This window comes from Dermacentor andersoni, chromosome 9 (genome assembly GCF_023375885.2).
Source record: "Dermacentor andersoni chromosome 9, qqDerAnde1_hic_scaffold, whole genome shotgun sequence".
Taxonomy (NCBI): Eukaryota; Metazoa; Arthropoda; class Arachnida; order Ixodida; family Ixodidae; genus Dermacentor; species Dermacentor andersoni.
This window is the reverse complement of record NC_092822.1, coordinates 73,543,198-73,563,983: the sequence shown is the minus strand read 5'-3', so window position 1 is coordinate 73,563,983 and position 20,786 is coordinate 73,543,198. Positions and strand designations below refer to the sequence as shown.

The 20,786-nt window shown below is 47.2% G+C and overlaps 1 protein-coding gene across 2 annotated transcripts in view; it reads right to left on the bottom strand.

The window, feature by feature from the left end:
* Positions 1-20,786, bottom strand: part of LOC126528236 (voltage-dependent calcium channel subunit alpha-2/delta-3-like) — a 189,729-nt gene that overhangs the window by 42,829 nt on the left and 126,114 nt on the right. For both annotated transcript variants that reach the window (XM_055069215.1, XM_050176122.2), the window contains exons 9-14: positions 20,454-20,528; positions 19,007-19,096; positions 11,555-11,668; positions 10,844-10,922; positions 4,274-4,323; positions 3,510-3,593 (exon numbers count right to left, since the gene is read on the bottom strand). In XM_055069215.1, the coding sequence (XP_054925190.1) occupies positions 3,510-3,593; positions 4,274-4,323; positions 10,844-10,922; positions 11,555-11,668; positions 19,007-19,096; positions 20,454-20,528 (492 nt within the window). The remainder of the gene's footprint in view (positions 1-3,509; positions 3,594-4,273; positions 4,324-10,843; positions 10,923-11,554; positions 11,669-19,006; positions 19,097-20,453; positions 20,529-20,786) is intronic.

The following is a 20,786-nucleotide window of genomic DNA, read 5'->3' as shown; positions in this document are numbered from 1 at the left end:
AAAATGTAAGCAAGGAAGGAAGCAGGTAAAGATTAAACCAATAAAAAGGAAGACAAGAAAAAAAGGAGGAAAGAAAGGAATGAAAGACGAAGAAAAGAAGGAGCCGAAGGAAATTAAAATAGGAAGGAAGGATGTGGAATGAAGGCAAGAAATGTGTAGGGAATATGGGAAACATAGAAGGAAGGCAGGAACTAAGAAAATAGGTAGAAAACAAATAAATCAAAGAGAAAAGGAAATAAGGCATGAATTAAGGACGCGAAGAAAGAAAGTAAGGCCGTAATTCAAAAAGCAGGAACAGGAAGAAAATAAAGGAAAGCAAGTTACGAAGCAAGGAAGGAAGAAAAAATTAAGTAGCGCGCAGGAAGGAAAACACGTAGAAACGAAGGAAAATGTAAATAATGAGGAAAATGAAAGAAGGAAAGCAAGCGAGGCTGGGAAAAAATAAGGAACGAAAGAAAGGAAGCCAACGCGGAAATTCTAGGAGAGAAAAAAGATGAACGACAAAGACCGAGAACAGAGAACGCAGCAAAAAAAAAAAAAAAACCGTACCCCACGGGACGGCGCGATGACGGAGATGGCCGCAGTAAGGCAGATGCGCGATTCTCGCGGCGTTCGTCGCTTTTTCGAGGCCCAGGGAGCACAAAAGGAAGAACGGGCAGAGGGTGGGAGGCGAGGGAGGGGGAAGGGAGGGAGGGCGGGGACAAACGGCGGGGAAACAGAGCTCTCCATTTTGCGCTTCCGGTTCCTCCTTTCGCAACCATCCGAATCTCACCGCGCACACGGACAATAGGTATGCGGTGAAGGCCACAGGACGAATCAAGACAGAGACGAAATTGTGAGGGGGAAAAAAAAGGAGCGAGAAGAGTTCAGAGAGAGAGAGAGAGGGTAGTGGAAGAAAACGAACGTGGTGACTGAACAAAAGCAACGCGCGCGCGTGTGTCTGTTTGCGTGTGAAAAAGATAGGTACCAGTGTCGTAAACGATTCCCTTGTTTGACGTTGGGTAACGTGGTGGCGTGACCGAACCGAAGCAACGAGTGTGTGTGGCCCGTGTTTGTGCGTGTCTGTGTGAGAGAAAAATGTGCAAGTTTCTCAAACGCCTCGCCTGTTTTTCACGCTATGGTGCACAGTAGGTGCACGGGCTGTAAACTTGTCGATGCGCGCTGTAAGACGTAACAAAGAAACGGAAGCGAAATGGCGGACCCCAGAGGGAATCGTAAACTATAGACGCGATCTCGCCTGCATGCTGCATCTCTCTTTCGTTTCTGCTCATTCAAAGGCATTTTTTTACAGCTTGCTAACCGGCTGGGCTACCGTGTAGCAGGGATACAGTTGCTCGACTAGAGGAAAGAAAAGAAACGTCGCCGTCGTAGTTTTAGGTTGGATGGCAAGCCGTTTCCCAACGCAGAGACCAAAGGGCTCAGTCAGCTGCAATCGGGGCAACTGAATAGTTTCGAACGAATTATTGGAGAAATCGAAGCTGCGGTCCGAACGAACAGCAAATAGAGGCCACCGATGAGTCACCTATGCTTACGTGCGACAGCGAAGACTGGCAATGGCTGTTTAGTCTTTCGATTAGCACTGACTACGAAGAATTGATGTGCCTCACACGTTGAATACTGCACAATATATATTGCAAATTATGTTGCAATGTATATATATATATATATTTATATATATATATATCAGAGCCCTGCATCGAGCGGCCACTCCGTGATATCAGCTTTCGCTTCGACGCTTCTCCACTGCATTTTTCCACATTGCGAAAACATATTAACAGAAAAGGGAGTGAATTTCTCTGCAGATTTTTAGCACTTATTTCTCGAAACTGGCGCAATACACATAGTCCCCAGCAAAACGTTACGCCTCGAGCGCTGCCTGAATTCTGCGATTTTACATAAAGTTACATAAAGTCAACAATACAGTGGTTCATTTGTTAAGTTTCTTAATCGTAACGTTGGTGATTCATCACGGACATGTTGATGTCGACACTGATATTAAGTGTCGTCAAAAAATATTATTGTTTTGCTCAGAATTCTTTATACAATAACTTGAGATTGCCGGCACAGAAACACGTGACTTTTTTCCGATCATCACTCGCTGTATTTGTTGTGCGGGGCCTCCGAGGCGTTCACTTATAGGTGCACAGCGCGCTCTAGTGGATCTTGAACACTGACTTAGCGGAATCCTTACAAGAAAACGCGGCAGCACGGACAACCATTGCGTGTGGCTGGGACGATATGGACACGCCGTTTTTCAACATTAAAGCAAGCGGTTTCTATGACACTACCATAAAGTTGTGTACACCGTTGAACACGGGAAACACATGACGCTATTACTAGCTTTGTACAGCGACATCGTGGAGTTGTTTATTCTAAATCGCATTCAGCTTACCGGACAAGGGGCCCCCCTCTGTTGTCGAGCAAATGGCCAGCGCGCACCACGATGCATTCTCGAGTGAGTTTTCTAATGTCTAGGTCACGAGTCATGGCCTCCGAGATGGGGCCGTACAGCACGTGCCAGCCGATCTCGGAAGCTATGTACGAACACGCAGAGCAAACAGAATGCCCTTGCGAGCTGGCTTTCACGAGCATTCAAGAGGCATTGTGCAACGTAGCCACGAGAGATCACGAGAGCGAAACGTTCGAGGGACACTACACGTAAGCAAGCTGGCTGCATTCATCCTTGTAGAAAAAAATTTGTGCGTCCGCCATGGTTCAGAATTTACGCGCTCTTGTTAAACGGATAGCGAAGAAACATAGAAACACTACCGGATTGCTAAAAATTGAAAAAAAAAAAAGAAAACTGTATCAGTACGTTTCCAAGTGAACATAAACACTACGAATGCTAATGTTATCACCTTTTCTTAAAAGAACAGGCACATTCCGGACACTCGATCTATTTTTATATTGGTAATGACTCATAGTATTTGCTTTTGACCACACTGCGTTCTTAGAGGCAAAACTGGATAAGCACCTGTAACTCACAGTGCATACAACATCAAAACTGAGCAATAAATATGGATATCATAGTTCTGCAAACTGCGCCCATTGCAAAAACGGACGAAACTGATATCTAACACAACGCTTTAAAAGGTACTACCAAGTTCACGGTAACACTTCTAGTTTTTTCAAAAGCCTCTAAACAGTGCAAGAATACCGCACGAGCAATTCTGCGATATCCTGCAATTTTCGCAAAATGCCTGGGGCCCTCATTCAAATTTTTAAAACCTACGTTAGCTACAATGTTAGCTACAATTCGAATGAAAGATATTTCGTCGAAATCAGTTTTACAGTTGCCTCGTGAAAGCTTGCCAGCGTAAACGTATCGGAACAGGCAAACCAGAGTCCGTCCCGAGGCTAAGTGCTCTTAAAGTTTACCGCTTCAATTATAGGAACGAACGCATTGACGCTCTTTCCCAGGAAGGATGCTGGAGACCGACTGAATCCCGAAGCAAGCATGCACAGGAGGCGTTCCCTCGTTCGATCGTGCATACAGCGCATGCGCCTACCGTCATGTCGCCGTAGACGGGAGTCCAGACGATAGGATGCCTCCGGGACAGCACCATGGGGCGGCTCATGACGGGCACGTATTTCTGGGTGACCGAAAAGAAGGCGTTGAGGAATTCACTTTTGCTGACTGTATATACAACGTAATAGCATCGCAGTGTTGAGGCGGATCAGGACGCGATTCATGGCATTATGTGGGTCAACTGTGGGCACTCAGAGAGATTCTGGTGGCATACGTAAAGGATTCACTGCCGGTGACAGTGCGTATGAAACGGTACATGCTCACGTTTTCAACTTCTCTGTTCTTTTTGGTAATACGTAACCGGTTACCACTCTGCTCCTCGCGCTGAGTATGAAGTTTAACTTACATCGCTGACGAAGAGGTTCCATATATGCCATATCACCTGTCATGCGACCAATGAAAACCATTTTCTGAACAAGAAACAGTAAGGTTTAAAACAAATTTTTTCTTTGGCTTTTTCTTTGTGGGCAATGCAGTGTATTTGCACAGTTGTGCTGAAAGTGCCCGTGAACAGCCGTAATGTTCTTAGTCCGAGCCCAGCTAATAGAATGTCGCTTTCTTCTTCTTGTAGGAACAACCTCGTGGCAAGAAGGGTGGACAGAGCCAGGAAATAGTAAGACAATGTGCAAAAAAGGAAATGCTAAGACATTTAAATAAATGCGCTGAGGCGGCAACTATCTGCGGCCTTGTTGAAGAACAAAAAGATTTTCGCGACGCCGTCGGACGGGAAGTCGCATAGCTCACCAGTACTTGCTCCCGAACTTCCGCTAGCGTCGTCACGTGAGTGTAGTAACCTGCAACGAGAGCGACAGACAGAAACTTAGTGAGAAAAGAAAAAAAAAAGCAAGAAAGACATCGCTTTTGAGAGAAAACAAAGCTTGAGAGAGAACAAAGAACAAGTCCACGTTTCCTCCGAGAGATGCGGGAAACGTTCTTACCACGTCGCGATGAAAGGCAAAACAGAACTGACGAGAGACACACTTGGCAGTAAGTGTGTCAAGTGTATCCCGTCATCTCCCATGTCCTCACCCGCACCGCGCTACGTCACGCAATGAGTCACCAGCGAGCTGAAATCACCCCCGTTAGTGAAGCACATTCCCCTGAAAACAGTACTTACATAAGCACTTCACAACGCGTTTAAGCCACTTACAATGTGCTGACACCAGTGGAAACTGTTCATTCACGTACGTTCCTCGTAGCAAGTGTTACAAGCCTGCTAATAGCGTACCAGTGATTGCAATTCCATAATGTAGTCATGCGTGAAGCACCCGCGAGGTGGTCCGTCTAATATAGGTCGATGCGCATTGGTAGAGCTGCACAACGTTCTCCCTCAATTCCGGCGTCTAAATATTCACCACACGGAACAAGTAAGCGATATCCAGAAACGTGTCAACAATGTGCTGGTGTCTGCTGAAGCCAAAATGTTTTTTTCTTTTTTTTTTCTAGCATTACAGCTTCTCCGCTACCCCGTACAATCCTTCAATTAACGCGCGGCTTAGTAGACGTCGAACTCAAAATAGAATCTCAAGGTGCGCGAATTGGCACGGAAGCATTACATAACAGCGCACCATGTAACGGTTTTTCTACGTTAGTCCGTGTCTCCTGCGCCGTTACATCACGTTGAACTCAAATGCCGCGGGCTCTGCGGGGTGATCATATTTATGTTTTTCTAAAATTAAAAAAAAAAAAGATTTGGCTGTGGCATGCACATATAGCGCACTTCTTGCCGTTGAACTGAATTATTCGAAGAGGCGGATATTACTAACATGGAAAATCGAAACATTTATTCTACTAATGAACAAAAGTTCACTAGTCCCCTTCTTTATATAATTACTTTACGGCACATATTGCAATTTGCAGATTGTAGACTGTGAGCGTTCAAGACGTATCCACTTGAAATGTATCTCCAGAATGAAACCAGTTTCGAGATATTTCCCAAAGCGTGGGACGAAATACGTGGGCGTTGAGAGTGTCTTGTTAAAATAGTAAGTGGAACAATAGCGAATTTTTTTTTTACAGTGACTCTCATGGCGCACATCTACAAGTTCCAAGATAGAGTTATTTGGAGGTCGTTGGGAGAGGCCTTCGTCCTGCAGTGGACATGCTATAAATAGCCTGGTGACGGTGACCTACAAGCTGATGTCCCTCTGGAAATTCCTTTCAAGTGGATACGCCTCGCAACTTCACCGGCTACAATTCGTAAATTTCAGCATGTGTCGCAATGTGAATAATTAACAATTAAGGACTATTAAAAACAATAGTTTATTACGTGTTTCGATTTCTCGTGAAGTGATATTCGCCTCTCCGAATAATCGAGCTCAAGGACTCGAACTACGTTATCTGCGACAGGCGATATTTCGAAATTCTGGAAAACAAAAAAATAATCACCCCGCACACGAAACTGGACGTTGTACGCATACGCCATGCCGCAGCTTGTCACATTCAAATCTTTCCCACGACACCGACATCGCCTGGTTCGAAGTGAATCCGCACGAGTAAAATGCGCGAGAATTTCTTGTTCCAGTTTGCGAGGTGACATGTGACGGGTACTTACGTGCACAAATAGTATCGTGTTCTGTCACACTGCGTCACTTCTTGTGACCGTTGTTCTCCGGCTGTACATTTAACGTGCGTACTGCACGAAGTGTTTGAACGGTGCACAACACTCGCCATCTATTCAGGCGCTTCGTCGCTAAATGCTCGTTACCGTTCGGGCCTTATTTTCACATTTCGTGATGCCATTATTGTCCATTCCTATGACATATCAGGTGTTCTGAAAGCTTAGGTGGCAGCGAAGGCGGCCAATATCTATAAATAAATAAATAAATAAATAAATAAATAAATAAAGCTCCCCGCTTAGAGTTCTTTCACAACGAATAGTAACGATTGTCATGCACAGAAAAAGATTCCCGTGATCTACGCGAAACGTTCAGCAAGCTATACATCTTCTGCAGCGAACTGTTCTTTCTTCTTTCGTCTGTGCCGTGATGCGAAGGAGCTCGTTCCCGGGGCCCTAATTTCTAAGAGCCGTGATTAGAGTATAACGGTGACGAAGTCTCAGTTTCATTATGCTTAGCTTTCTATCTGTCATTACTCTTTCCTTTCTTTTTCTTTAGTTTCTGCTCTTTTCAGCAACGACACGTGCATGAACTTTGGCTCGCAACGGGCACCGTGCATCTGACTACATTTAAGAAAAAAGTAAAGGAAAATCTTGTTGCCTTTGCATATGTCATGTTCGGTGCAGTAATTTTGTTTCTTGTCGTATAGAACGCCGCATTAAGTTGCACACAGCAAGCAATGTACCCCCGGCTTACGGGATTAAGAGGATCAAGTCTGCTTGGCCTTCAAGGAGTTGCTTGCACCGCTACTTTCGAAATAATGCGAGCTTGAATTTTTTCCGTCTCGAAGCGATCTCCCTCGCCTGGTCGAAGGTCGATGTCACGCGCCAATTCGTTATACAGAAATTGGCAGTGTGAATGAGAGGAAGCGCTAATAAAGCGTGTGTGTATGTATGTATGTATATATGTATATATATATATATATATAGATATATACAAAGAAAGGGTATAGAATAGATAATATTGTCAGGCCAGATTGGCGGGCAAACATACGTACGGACAAAGATAACGTACTTCAGACGGAAAAAACTTTATTATGAGGGCTTGCGAACCAGCCAAAGTCCAACAGTGAATTGAATCACAGTGCATGTCAATCTTCGTAAAACACGAGGTGTATAGCAATAAAGGCACGGTTGACGCCAGAATGTCGTGCGAACACAACGATACGGTACTGCAGGAAGATAGCGCGGTTTACGGTGTTTCATGTATATATATATATATATATATATATATATATATATATATATATATATATATATATATATATATATATATATATATATATATATAGATACGACGAGTATATGATCCGGCGGCAAACAAGCCACGTAAAACTGAGGGAAAGAGACAAAGGAAGGTTCCATAAACGACTAAAACTGTCCCACATTGAGCGTGGGCCCTGCGATCTGCCCTCGAACTTTAGCGACACACCGGTACTTTTCTTTACATTTAATGTATTTGTAGGTTGCCGCACAAGTCTTTATGCTCGAGTAAAATAATATGTTTCTGACGTATTATTATGGAATGAAACAACATGTTAAATGCTGTTTCAGTGGACAATAAACCACTGTGACAGACTGTTAGGCATTATGCCTCGCTGTAGATAATAATAATCTATTTAGAAAGAATGACTTCAAACTTTATTGAAGCAGAGCGTTTTTGTTGTGATTCTTATGCATTTGCGGAACGACTTCGTACGCCAGAACAGCCAGATTCACGTTCAAGGTTTCCGGGCTCTCGGACAAAGGTGCTGATTCTTAACCCACCATTTCACGGCATTCCCGCGCATACAGACGCGTCGCAACTCCGGTTATTAATGCGAAAGCATTAGATGCCCCATTACTCGAAAATCCGTCGGCGTCGCCGTGACCGAGCGATGGCGCCAAAAATGGCCGACGGCGCAAGGAGTAAAATCACGCAAAAAAAGAAATGCTAGAATTGACGTCAAATTTATCAGGGAGCTCGTTCCCGCAAACAAAGTGAACACAACGGCTCTGGAAAATAAAATTTGGTACATTTCGGCCTATGTGAAAATCTAACCCGGGCCACCGAGACGAGGTGTTTTGCCCGACGCCACGGCGGCTCCACGGTTCTATAGCTGACTAACGGTGGAGCCTGATGAGTGCGTAACTGGGCACGTGGCGGCGCAGCGAATGGGGAGGAGGTGGCGCCACGTCATGAGTTCATAAAGTGACTCTATAAAAAAAAAAAGGACATTTCAACCAAAGGGACCGTCATGCTTTCGCTATTTCAACACGTAAGCCGTCTTAAGTGGCTCTGCCAAACGTTTTTCCCTTACCATATGCAATCATAACAAACTGTACGCCAACAATCCCGCATCGAAAACGTTCGTCTGCTCGAGCACGTCCGCTACTCACACATGCGTCGCGCCACAACTCTACAGGAGTCAGCAGTGCTCATGCAAATTCGAGAATGTATGCAGCACACCAGTGGTGGCGTGTGCGTAACCAGATTAAAGGGACACTGAAGGCAATTTTAAGACGACGTGGACGGTCAATATAACATTCCGGAAACTTCGCAGTGCTTGTTTCGTGCCAAGGAATTGAACTTAGTTTCGGAGGGAATTCGTCTCAAGGGTCCGCATGCCTCTAGCGCACTTCAAGTCGCCCGTCCGCGAGGGGCCAGTGATGACTTTTCATATGCCACCACAGTCCTTTACCGGCATCGGTGAGTAACACGGCATCCGACAGATGGCGCTACGGTTCTCTTGCGCAAAGCGCCGCCGTCAGAAACCGAGCCAAGACCGAGCCGAGAGCGCGAAAGAGGAAGGCGCGCGCCGAATCATTAAAATGCTCTTCGGCGCTCGTCGCGATAGGCCTCGTTTTCTGTTACTTGCAGTTTGAGCGAGTTTCGCGAGCCAGCGAAACCAGCGCAGCTCTACGCGATAGCGAAAGCACTCAAACGCCAAAGCGGAAGCGGCGCAGAGTCGAGGGTAAAGTCAGAAAGTAATCTCTTCCTGAGAAATAAAGTTTCTATTTATATATTTTTCGAAGTATCGAATAGAAGCAGAAGACAAGTAGTATTTTCCACCCTGCTATAACGTCACGCAATGATCTTTATGATAAGCAGTTGAGTGCCAGTGATATAATTGTAATGTGGAGTCTCTGCACCATTGGACTAGTACTTGAATGTCCCGGTGAAGTCTCCAATCGTATCCGGCATTTACCTCAATTTTTTTTATTACTAAAGCTCTGTTGTCGATAATAACGACCCCTTAGAGGTTCACGAGCATTATCTGTCACTTTAGCTTCACCCAATATTTGCTACTGGCGTCCCTCTAAAGGAACAGCTGACCGTGACATTTCTTACTTTATCCTATATATATATATATATATATATATATATATATATATATATATAGTGGCAAGCTTCAGAGCACCTTTTTTGATTTACTGTAATAGCTATTCTACGAACAGTTTAGGTGTCGTTTCTCGGGGAGTGCATCTATCATGACGTCACAACACAGAAAGCGGTCACGTGGGAGCAGGACATTGCGACATTTTGACACTCGCTCCTGAGGATGAATCGGATTGTCTATTGCGTTGCTACGTCGGTCTGCGCCATCACTAGCAGCACAGCAGATAACCGAGCGAGCCCGGGCGAGTACCAAGCGACGCAATGTCCTGGTATCACGTGATTACCCACTGTGCCGTGACGGTACGACACAAAGAACTCCTGGAGAACGAAATCGAAACTCGTCGTAAAAAATTATTACAGTAATTTATGTAGGGAACTCTGAGGCTCGCCAGTATACTTTTTTTTTACTCTTTAGAGATCCATGACTTTCACATAACGCAAAAAGAAATATGCAGTCAGAAATGTTCTGTCAGTACTCGTTTTGAAAGGCCGGTCTCTCTATAGGTGTAGCCCAAATCCACGCCCCAGGCCCGACGCTTTCTGGGCAACAGAAGCCAATCTCGAAGGCCGTGCTTTTGTTATTTGCATGCGCCGGAAGTGATTGAGGAGCAGGACGTACGTCTGCGCACCATGTTTTGAATACCACATATTGAAGGCGCGACAACGTTCGAAGTTTGCACTGTCCTAGTGCGACTCCCTGCACAATGAAACGCACATTACCTTCGGTTGTTTTGACATTTGTCTCGGAAGTGACTACGTAGATAATCCCGGACAGAAAGTCGGATGCGGGCGAAACTTGCTTGAAGTGATTTAAGCGTATCCATGCCGTCAGCTTTCGTGAAAATTGACGCCAACTGGACCTGTAGACCATTGCGAGGTGGCAGACGACGAAAATTCTCCTGACGTGCGTTTCGAATACCGCGAGTTGAGATGAGAATTCGGAGGGCGCCATGAAGAGTCTACGACACGGTGTTGCACTTTCAGCTCTTTGTTTGGGCGAAGAAAAACGGTCATTACGACCAGTACCACGAAGGAGCGGTAGGTTTATCCAAACATATGGATGTGCTACATTCAGGGTCTAATTGGGATATCAAAATTATTTTTTTATGCCCGTAACATAAAAGTCGGAAATAAGGACTAATTAGCAATGCGATCACGTCCTTGAAATGCATTCGGGTCTGAGGACGGTATGTAAAGCGCGTCTTGGGTGTGAGCGATAATTCGACAACAGTTATAACTTGGTGAAAAGCGACCACCGGCACAAGAAAGAAAATAACTGGTCAATGCACGAACGGCAGTAATACGAAACCCGTCTCACCTCTGTTGGCGCAGGCCATCCAATTCATTTCCCGGGTGTCGGTCACCTCTCGACCGATGAGATAGGTGAAGACACGAACCTGTGAGAAGCAGAGGATAAATTAAATTAAATTGTGGGTTTTTTTAGGTGCCAAAATAACAATACGATTATGCAGCACGCCGCATTGAGGGACTCCGGATTAATTTTTACTACCTGGTGCGGTTATTGAACGTGCAAATAAATCGAAGCACACATGCATTTATTTGTTTTTTTCCTTTCACCCCCCTTCCCCCCCCTTCCACTCTACCTCGAAATGCGATCGGCTCGGCCAGGTTCAAACCCGTGGGCACAGAAACGTAATACAGAGAGGAAAGACATCGTCGTCGTGTCTTGAAAGGTATGGAGTGACTGGCTAATGACAGACACAATTGGAAGACACACTGCTTCAATCCGCTGTTACTTTGCTTACATGGTTTCCTACTTCGTGTATAGACCTGGTTAGACCGAGCGGCTATGAAGCTACATGCACGTTACACGGTTGCCAACTGACTTTAGATACTTGGTTTGACATGGCAAATAAAGGCACTGCAACCATGTGCAAATGCCTCGTACTAGATCTCGATGAAGCCTGGCGTGAACATGCCCAGGAGCTTCAGGCATGAGCTTCAAGTTAACGTGCATTTCCGTATATGGGGGCGTGGGGGCAAGCGGGTGCGTCGATGACCGACTCACCGGGATGTTTGGCCAGTTGTAGTGCCTGAAGATCTCCTCGTAGGTGTAGGGAGCGCCGTCCGTGACGAGCATGATGGCTTGATTGCATTGACTGCCAAGCCGCGACTTGTTGTACTGTGCGAAACACGAGCGTGAGAGAGAGATAGAGAGGAAAGTCAGTGTGCGGTCAGCTACTGCGCGTTTCGTTTCACGGGATTGCATCTAGTGTATTGTAGAGATACGAAATACCTATTACAAACGTGCACACTAAACCGGTAATTATCGCCCAAAATAACGGTCAATTGCACTGAGGCCAATACGAGGCCTACGAAATAATACGCAAAAAAAAAAAAAAAGAAGCGGCAGTTTCGCCCGAAAGCCCAAGCTTTGTAGCGATAACAATGCATTAGACAACTATGCGAAGTAAGGTTCGTAGTTTTGCCAGTCATAAGCATTAGCTTACTGTTTCAGTTAATGTGCAGGGTGAATAAACACGAAAGAATATCACTCCATTACCGCGATAACCTGCTGTTACAACGCTGGCGTCGTGATGAACGCCGGCCTCGAGGAGCGATCGCTTGGGACTGCCTCTCGCTTAAACGCGTTTCGGACACTCGAGATCACGCCACCTACGACGGGCGAAGGCAGCGCACATGAAGCCAGCAGCCATCTTGGCTCGCCCAAACTTTGCACCCGCCGCAGGTTATCTACAAGGCACGGCGCTTGGCCCACGCGTGCGCTCTGCCGTGCGAACAGCCATGTGTAACCACAACGCACGTAAGCGCCCGTCATACCGCGTTCGAGCACGACAGCGCTCGCCGCGTGACCACACATGAGTGGTGGTCGCACTCGCCCGAGCTGGAAATCTAGGCGCTGGCACTCGGTGTCACAGAGTTTCTTAACAGAAAACTGACAGTTGCGCCCGCACGGGGGCGATAGAACATTCTAAGAAAATTCTGCATCCTTTCACATGATTGCGAAACGCATCTCCAGCTCTCATCCTTTGGTAGAAAAAATTGGTTTGGTAGAATAAAAAAATATTGCAGTTTCTCCTGAAAGGCGAAGCATCGATTGCGATAGCAAATTATTAAACAGCTATACGAAGTAAGGATACTAGTTTTATTGGCCGTATAAACTTCTAAGCATTCGTTGACTATCTAAATTAACAAGCAAGGTGTCACAGGCGCACAGGCAAAGATGGACATATCTTACTCGATGACCGCGGACACTAGCTGTCAAAAGAGAAAGAGAGAGATAAACGGGATGGGAAAAGCAGGGAGGTTAACCGGAGAAGATTACGGTTTGCTGACGCGATGAAGAGCGACAGCAGCGGCGAGCCAACAGCTCGTCGTGCTGCTTCTAGCTTCAACGCGAGCTAAGCGGTCAGAACACAGCGCACACAAAACAATCAGCCCTCGGCCCGCCAGGACACTGTACCCACCGCAGATCGCTTTCAAGCTGCGGCCGTTGCGCGCCCGTGATGGAGCCCCCGTTCATCTCGGCTCACCTTCACGCGGTTTCACTCGCACCCATAATCGCACTTGGACTTTACACTGAACATCCTCCTTACTCTCCTGAACGATGGTAGCCCCACCTTTCTTCGAGGCGTGACATACGGCAGCTGCCTCGACCTTGCTTTCGTCTCCAACTCTCTCGCCAGATGTGTGAAGTGGTTTCCAGACATTGATACACATGGGAGTGACCACATTCCCACCTATCTGAACATCAAAGGCTTGTCGTCTAGATCAGGCTTACGGAGTACCATTCGGACGATTCAATGGGCTAACTTCAAATCTGAGATGGAAGATGCCTTACGATGCAAAACGCCACTCGCATGATGACGATCTCTTCCACGCGAAATGACTTCGACATAGAATTAGAGCGACTTCGAGCGCTTCGTCGCCGGGCGGAACGTCGATATCGGCGTACAAAATCAATCCATGACCTTAGGGCAGCCAGGAGGATGCAAAAGAAGATTCAGCGTCGTATGGATAGATTAGCGTCGGAACGTTGGGCAACGTTTTGCCAGAAACTCGACCCCCGCAAGCCACTGTCTCATATTTGGAAAACGGTGCAAGGTCTGCGTTGCCTTCCGGAACGGCGTTTCCCATTCAAGGCGCTAGCGCTTTTCCAAGGGCGGCAAGACATCGATGTCGCAGAAGACTTTTGTGCACGGATCGCAGACCAAGCGACTCGTCCAAATCTTCCAGCCCGAGCTGACGTCCCCCATTCCCGTGATTGCCGCATGGACCTTCCTTTTACAATGGAGGAGCTCGAAGCGGCTCTAGCTCTCTGCAGGCGCTCATCATCTCCGGGTCCGGATGGTATATCATACCGGGCCTTGTGCTATCTCGGAGAGTCCGCACGGATAGAGTTGTTGAGCCTTTACAACTCCTCATGGCAGGAGGGAAATGTTCCTGACGAATGGAAAGTAAGCCGCCTGGTGCCACTCTTAAAGCAGGGCAAATCCCCATTAGAACTCACCTCTTACCGCCCAATAGCGCTGGCCAGCTGTGTAGGAAAGATAATGGAACGGATGATCCTTGGCCGCCTGGAATGGTACCTTGAATACTACAAGATTTATCCGATTTCCATGGCTGGTTTCCGACGTGACCGCTCTTCCATCGACAATGTAGTTGATCTCGTTTCATATGTCCAGCACGAAAGGTGCCGTAAGCGTATATCTGCAGCTTTATTCTTAGATGTGAAAGGGGCATATGATAACGTATTACATGAGGCCATTCTCGACGCCCTTGCGACGGTTGGCCTAGGTGGTCGAGTTTTTTTGTCGATTGCCAGTTACCTATCTGAAAGATCATTCTATGTATTAACTGACGATGGCCCAACTACGCGACGCTATACCAGCAGGGGCGTTCCTCAAGGCGGTGCTCTCAGCCCGACGCTATTCAACCTCGCTCTTGTTGGACTTTCTGAATACTTGCCAACTACCATCAAAATTTCAATATACGCTGACGACATCTGTGTCTGGACTTCGGCAGTCACACGTCCTCAGATACGTGCGCGACTTCAAAGAGCGGCCACTTTGACAGCGAACTACTTGTGTAGACAGGGTCTCAGCATATCACCAGAAAAATGCGCACTAGTAGCATTTACCCGCAAACCGATGACGCCTTATATCATCTCAATCAATGGGCGGACCATTTCCTATGTCCGAACCCACAGATTCCTTGGCGTAATTATTGACCGAGACCTCTGTTGGAGCCCGCACGTGGCCTACATGAAACGGCGCCTGACAGCAACTTCCCAGGTGTTTAAATACTTGACAGGAAAGACGTGGGGGATGTCAGTAGACGCAATGCTTAAACTCTACAGAGCTCTCTTTCTCGGTTTTCTAAGATATAGTCTACCTGTACTGACCAACACCTGCAAGACAAATATTCGTGTTCTGCAGGCAGCACAAGCTCAAGCACTCAGAGTCTGCCTTGGCTTGCCCAGATGCACGTCATCAGAGGCAACTCTTGCGATTGCTCGCGACCACCCAATGCGAACTCACATTACGGTGGAAGCCCTGAGAACGCACATCAGACATTTTGCACGTGCCACCTATCACCACCTTGCAGCACTGCCTTCAGACAGGCACCAATCATCATTCTCTAAACTATCATCAAATACAACGACAAACTTCCATCGGGCTTCACCGCTGCATCTAAACCATCGATACCCCCTTGGTGTCTTATCAGCCCCACAGTCCATCTCAGTGTACCAGGAATCGGGAAAAAGTCTGAACTGTCATCGCCTGTGCTGAAACAACTGTCTCTGCTTCTTCTGCACGAGAGGTACGCGGACAGAGAACACATTTATACTGATGGTTCCACAAACATGCAGTGTTCGTCCGGTGCTGTGGTTGTCCCAGCAAAAGCTATTACCATCAGCTTTAGGACTGACCACCCAACATCATCGACATCTGCTGAACTAGCTGCTCTTCGCGCTGCACTTCGTTTCGTCAATCGGGAGCCACCTCGACAATGGTCAATCTTCAGCGACTCAAGGGCAGCCCTACAATCTGTACTATCAGCTCTGCGACACGGGCCATTCGAACAGCTCGTATTCGATATTAGATGCCTACTCCATACATCACAGGAGAAAGGACACCACGTGACGTTTCAGTGGCTGCCAAGTCACTACGGCGTCACTGGAAACGAAGATGCCGATAATGCCGCTCGGGCAGCTCTTGAAGACGCACAAGAAGAGGCCATACCGCTTTCACGATCCGACGCAGCTAGCAGACTTCGAGTGCTTGCACAGGAGATCACGCTATCTCTATGGTGCACACCAAACAGCCAGACCAACCAGAGCAACCGTCAATACCATCTGCCCTCGTTGATGCATCTCTATATGCCAACTGGACTCCGCCGAAGAGAGGCGACTCTGCTTTATCGCTTATGGCTAGGGGTGGCTTTCACGAAATCTTACTCCTTCCGCATTGGAATGGCCGACAACGCTCTCTGTAATGCCTGTCTTTGCGAGGAGACGCTGGAACATATTCTGTGCGACTGTCCTGAATATAATGTTCAGCGACAGTCCCTGGCATCTGTTCTAGCGCACCTTGACAGTAGACCATTGTCCCTCGACACGATTTTCACATGCCGCTGACAGAAGACATCGCAAGTGAAGGCGACAAAGGGAATACTTCGGTTTTTGAAAGAGACTGGATTGGACAAGCGGCTGTGAAAGTGATGTCACGTACCATGCCAGATTGATGGACTCTAACGGACGATGTGTGTGTGCTGTGCTATGTGCTCTCTCCCTCTCCCCCTTCCCCATCTTTATCTCCCCCATCCCTCTCCCATGTGTAGGGTAGCAAACCGGTTAAGCTAAGCTAGTTAACCTCCCTACCTTTCCTTCTCCACTTTTTCCTTCCTTCCTTCCTCCTACACTGAACATCACGGCGACGGCGTAAAGTCGCCTGGAGTGTCAATGTGGCAGTAAAAAAAAAGAAAGGGTCAACCAAGTGTCCACGCTAAACAAAGTACACGTACGCACATGTTTGTTGAAATGATTCGATGATTAAATGTTGTTTATATGCCGCTAGTTTGTCTCTTCTTCATGTTTATTTTTTCACTTATTTGTATGTTGTATGTTAATCGTCTTGCATTTCACGCGCAATTACGTCGACCGCCATCGGGTTTCCTTAGCCGTCCTGCAACGTTAGGGACGCTCGCTGTATTCTTCAGAAGACTCGCCACCCACGCGTCTGAGTTGGGCGACTCTGTTTCGCTCCAGGGCCTCCAACTGATGCTCGACGACCTGCCGCTCTTGGCAGGCAGAATATGAGTCACGCATTTGGGCGAGAGGGAATCACTAGTTTTGGCCCTTTGTCTTGGCGGGAATGGCGCGCGCTTCAACACGTAACGGGTGCCTTTGGCCTGTAACGAATGCATTCGCTATGCTTTCTTCCCGGCAGTTTTCTTCCTGCATTTTTTGCTGCATTCTTCCCTGCATTTTTTCCACCAATACATTGAACGTGTCTTGCTTATCTCGACTGCTGACTGCTAATACTTCCATCCGCTTTAAATTCCCGCGCCTCTGGAAGGTAGACGTTTCGTACGGGTCTCGCTCGGTAGATGCCTTCGCATTCTTTTAATATGTCCTGAGTTGTCCCCAGATTTTCGATGTAGCACACGGACGACCCATCCTGTTGCGAATATTTGCTTCGACATGTTTTTGTCCTTGGGCAACCAGTCAGGCCCTCAAATAGCGAGACGATGTCCTTTGTGTTATCGTACAGATTTTTCTTTCTGCGCAATCGGGCGTCCACGTCGACTAACGGAGATGGAGGCAGTTGGGTTAGGTGGCACTTCGTCGCAGAACGGCACAGGTTGACAGCGGCACACACTGTCACATACCACACTGTTTACGGCTAAATACACATAAATATAGTCGATGATGATGGTGATGATGAGCCTCGCTTTTGATTATATCCTTAGCGGTGGCTACGTGCTGTGGGCATTGCGATGAATCATTTAATACTATTTTCATGTTCATACGACGTCTACAAGTCACCTGACCAACCGTCTCTTTCCTAAAGTGGTTACAACATACCCAGATCCAACATACCCGAAATCCGCCTGATGTAAGGCAAGACCTCGTCTTAAAAAGGAAATTAGCATTTGACAAGGTCAAATTTGAAATGGTCATCGTGCATTACAATGCACGATGACCCTTAGCGATTGCATCCTTTCTATCGCGCAGGCAACTAGGGATTTCCCTAACCGAGGGAATTAAAGAGAAAGCAAAATACGCCAGCATACAAGCGCCCCGTGTTCGTCGTTTCTTTCTCGCGTACCTCTTTTCTCGCGCAATATTTCGTAAGATTGCACAACAGCACGGCAGCTTTCCCTCTAGGTAATAAAAGACCCAGTCGGTGCATTGCCTCCGAGTTCTGGCGGCTCTGCAGGATTCGCTCGACCTCGAATGCTGGTGGCGCGTGCTTTTCATTCTTGCACTTGCAGCTAGCGCTAGCATTCATCGTGTACGACGGAGGGAAAACCACATCTGGCAAGGGTATCACATTTCGAAAATGAGTCTTACAGGAGCTCCACAGCCGTGAATGAAAGCATATATCAGCCGATTCTATCGGCCATGGGGGCAGCTGCCAACGTACCTGTGGCAATGTCTCGTATTAGTTCACTGTTGCCCTGATTTGTCGTCTCTTCACGTCTCGCTGTCGGTTTGCAAACGGGCTAAGGAATGAACCTTGTTAGGTGATTTAGTTCGTCCTAATGTTTCGTAACACTTCAATAATTTATATAGCTAATGAACGACAAGAGCATCAAAGGCAGCCGTATAAGCCATGATTGACGCTTGAATAGTTGATGCCCTAGCACAAGTTAAGATAAGTAAATGGTGCTAGGTAGGGCATGTGGTCTGTAGAACCGATATACGCTGGTCTGTTAGTTTAATAGAATTGGAGCAAACAGACGAGAAATGCGTTCAAATGCTGAATTGAGTAATATGGAGAGACGAGAATAGATTAGCGTAAGGGTATCCGGGGAATTATGTCCAACGAGAAAAAGCTGTTAATGTAGATTTCTGGCAGGCAGAGTTGTTTGTCCAACAGTTGACTCGACAGGGTTCACGAGTATGATTAAGCTGCAGCACACAACTCAGAAGGCGCGCGCGCACACACACACACACACACACACACACACACACACACACACACACACACACACACACACACACACACACACACACACACGCACACGCACACGCACACGCACACACACACACACACACGCACACACACACACACACACACACATACACACACACACACACACATTAGTGCCAGAGTTTGCTCTATAAACCCTTTTCATTGTCTTGTGCCAACACTGTCAAGTCCTACTGAACAACGTGGCACGCTCAGGCGACTGCCCCTCTCACGTGCAATCACCTAGAAAGATAGGGCAAAATAGCAACAACAAAAAAAGAATCAAGCCTTCCACTCACATGTTGCAGCATCTCGAAAGCCTGTTTTAAGGCTGCGGTGAAGTTGGCGATGTTCACCGTTTCCAGTTTGCTGAGATTTTCCTTGAATTCCTGAAAAAAAAAAAGAAGCAGTCGGCGAAGCTCACGGAACCGATCATGATGATAACAAATATCGCAGTCCCATGCAGTGCAACAGAAGCCAAATAACTCTAAAGCTAAAATTCTTATGCATGTCTCGCTGTGCTAAAGTTGAACGGCAGTATTCAAGCTGCGGGAATCCAGGTTATCATTGATGTTTATATATATATATATATATATATATATATATATATAAGAACTTTAATGATATATATATATATATATATATATAGCCTCGCTAGGTGTCGCAAACCGACGATAGTGTTGGTGGCATCGACTAGCACATAATTTCAGAGCACAGGTCGAATGCGAGGTGTATTGTACATGCAAGGCGTTATAAAATTTATGGCTTCAACTAAAGCTTATGATTTTGACGTTTTTTTTTTCTTTTTGGCGCACGGCCCCTGTTGGCGTACACCTGACGCCCTGACGCAGATTCTAAGCTGAGAGCGGGTAACCTGGGCCGGTTTAGTGCAACGATCCCATAGCAATTTTTGTTTTCTTCTTCGCGCTTTGTCAGTGGTCAGAGAGGTCTCCACGTTTAGATAACTTGCACGTGACGTTACGGATGCAGCTTCTCAGCCTGCTGGTCTTCCAGCGAGTTGGCTAGGTTGACACCATCGCATCTTATTCACCATCTTCCGCAAACTGCACCAATGTAGGAGAGTGACGCGGCCTATACGCTGATGGCGTTGCGCCAGAACCACGGCAGAACCACCGCGCGGCACGCCAGCCCACGCACCTTCTCAGAGTGCTGGTTCTCCGATATGGCGACTATAGGATGACGTCAGCGCAAGCCACCTATACGTTATCACAGGTATCGCGCCCATCGTGAGCGGTGAACGATAAAAGAAAAATGGCTGTGGCTTAGCTAAGGTTAAGCCCAGGATGCGAAGCATACTAGGCTTTATTTTAGTTGTTGAACCACTGTTTAGCCTGGTGAACTGCTGTTGCTTGGCTATATTTGGTTCGGCTAGACGAAGAAACAACTCATGCAGGCGAGCGCACGAGCTGAGACCCGGCTATGAGACGCGGCCCCAAGCGAGCGCACGAGTTGAGCCTCCGCTTTTGCAGCTGTTATGACGTCATATGGTAGCTACGCGGCCGCGCGCGGCGCAGCAAGGAAGAGCGTGGTTGTGCGGATAGTATGCTTCGCATAAAAAACGTACAGAATCGAGCGAAGGAAATCACGGCATTAGGCCAGCCCTTGTCACTCTAGTAGTCACGTCCCGACGACGAGGACGAATTTGGTCGCGGCCGAGCGTCCCGGCCGCGGTCGATGAGCGAACCGAAAAAGAAGGTGGACGGCCGGTGCCCACTCACTACGTACCCTGACGTTTCTGGCGTTGGCCTGCACCAAGTTGTAATGGAAGCAGCTCACAACGGGTTCGATCACGTTGGAGAACTGCGGTCCCGCCGGCGAAGCACATGGATAAAAGAGAGAGAGAAAGTACAGTCGGTACAAAACGATCGTTAGCAGTTGCCAAAGGCAGCAGGTCGGGTGTATACGTAAGGTGGGAGGAGGAGGGGAGGGGAGGGAGGTTGGGGCAGTGGAGGGAGGTAATGTGTCCGAGCATTCCTACGATTAGCCGTAGTCACGTCAGCGAGCAATTTAACGGGACCCGCGGGAATCGGGCACTTCGTGGACTCGGCGACGTCCTTG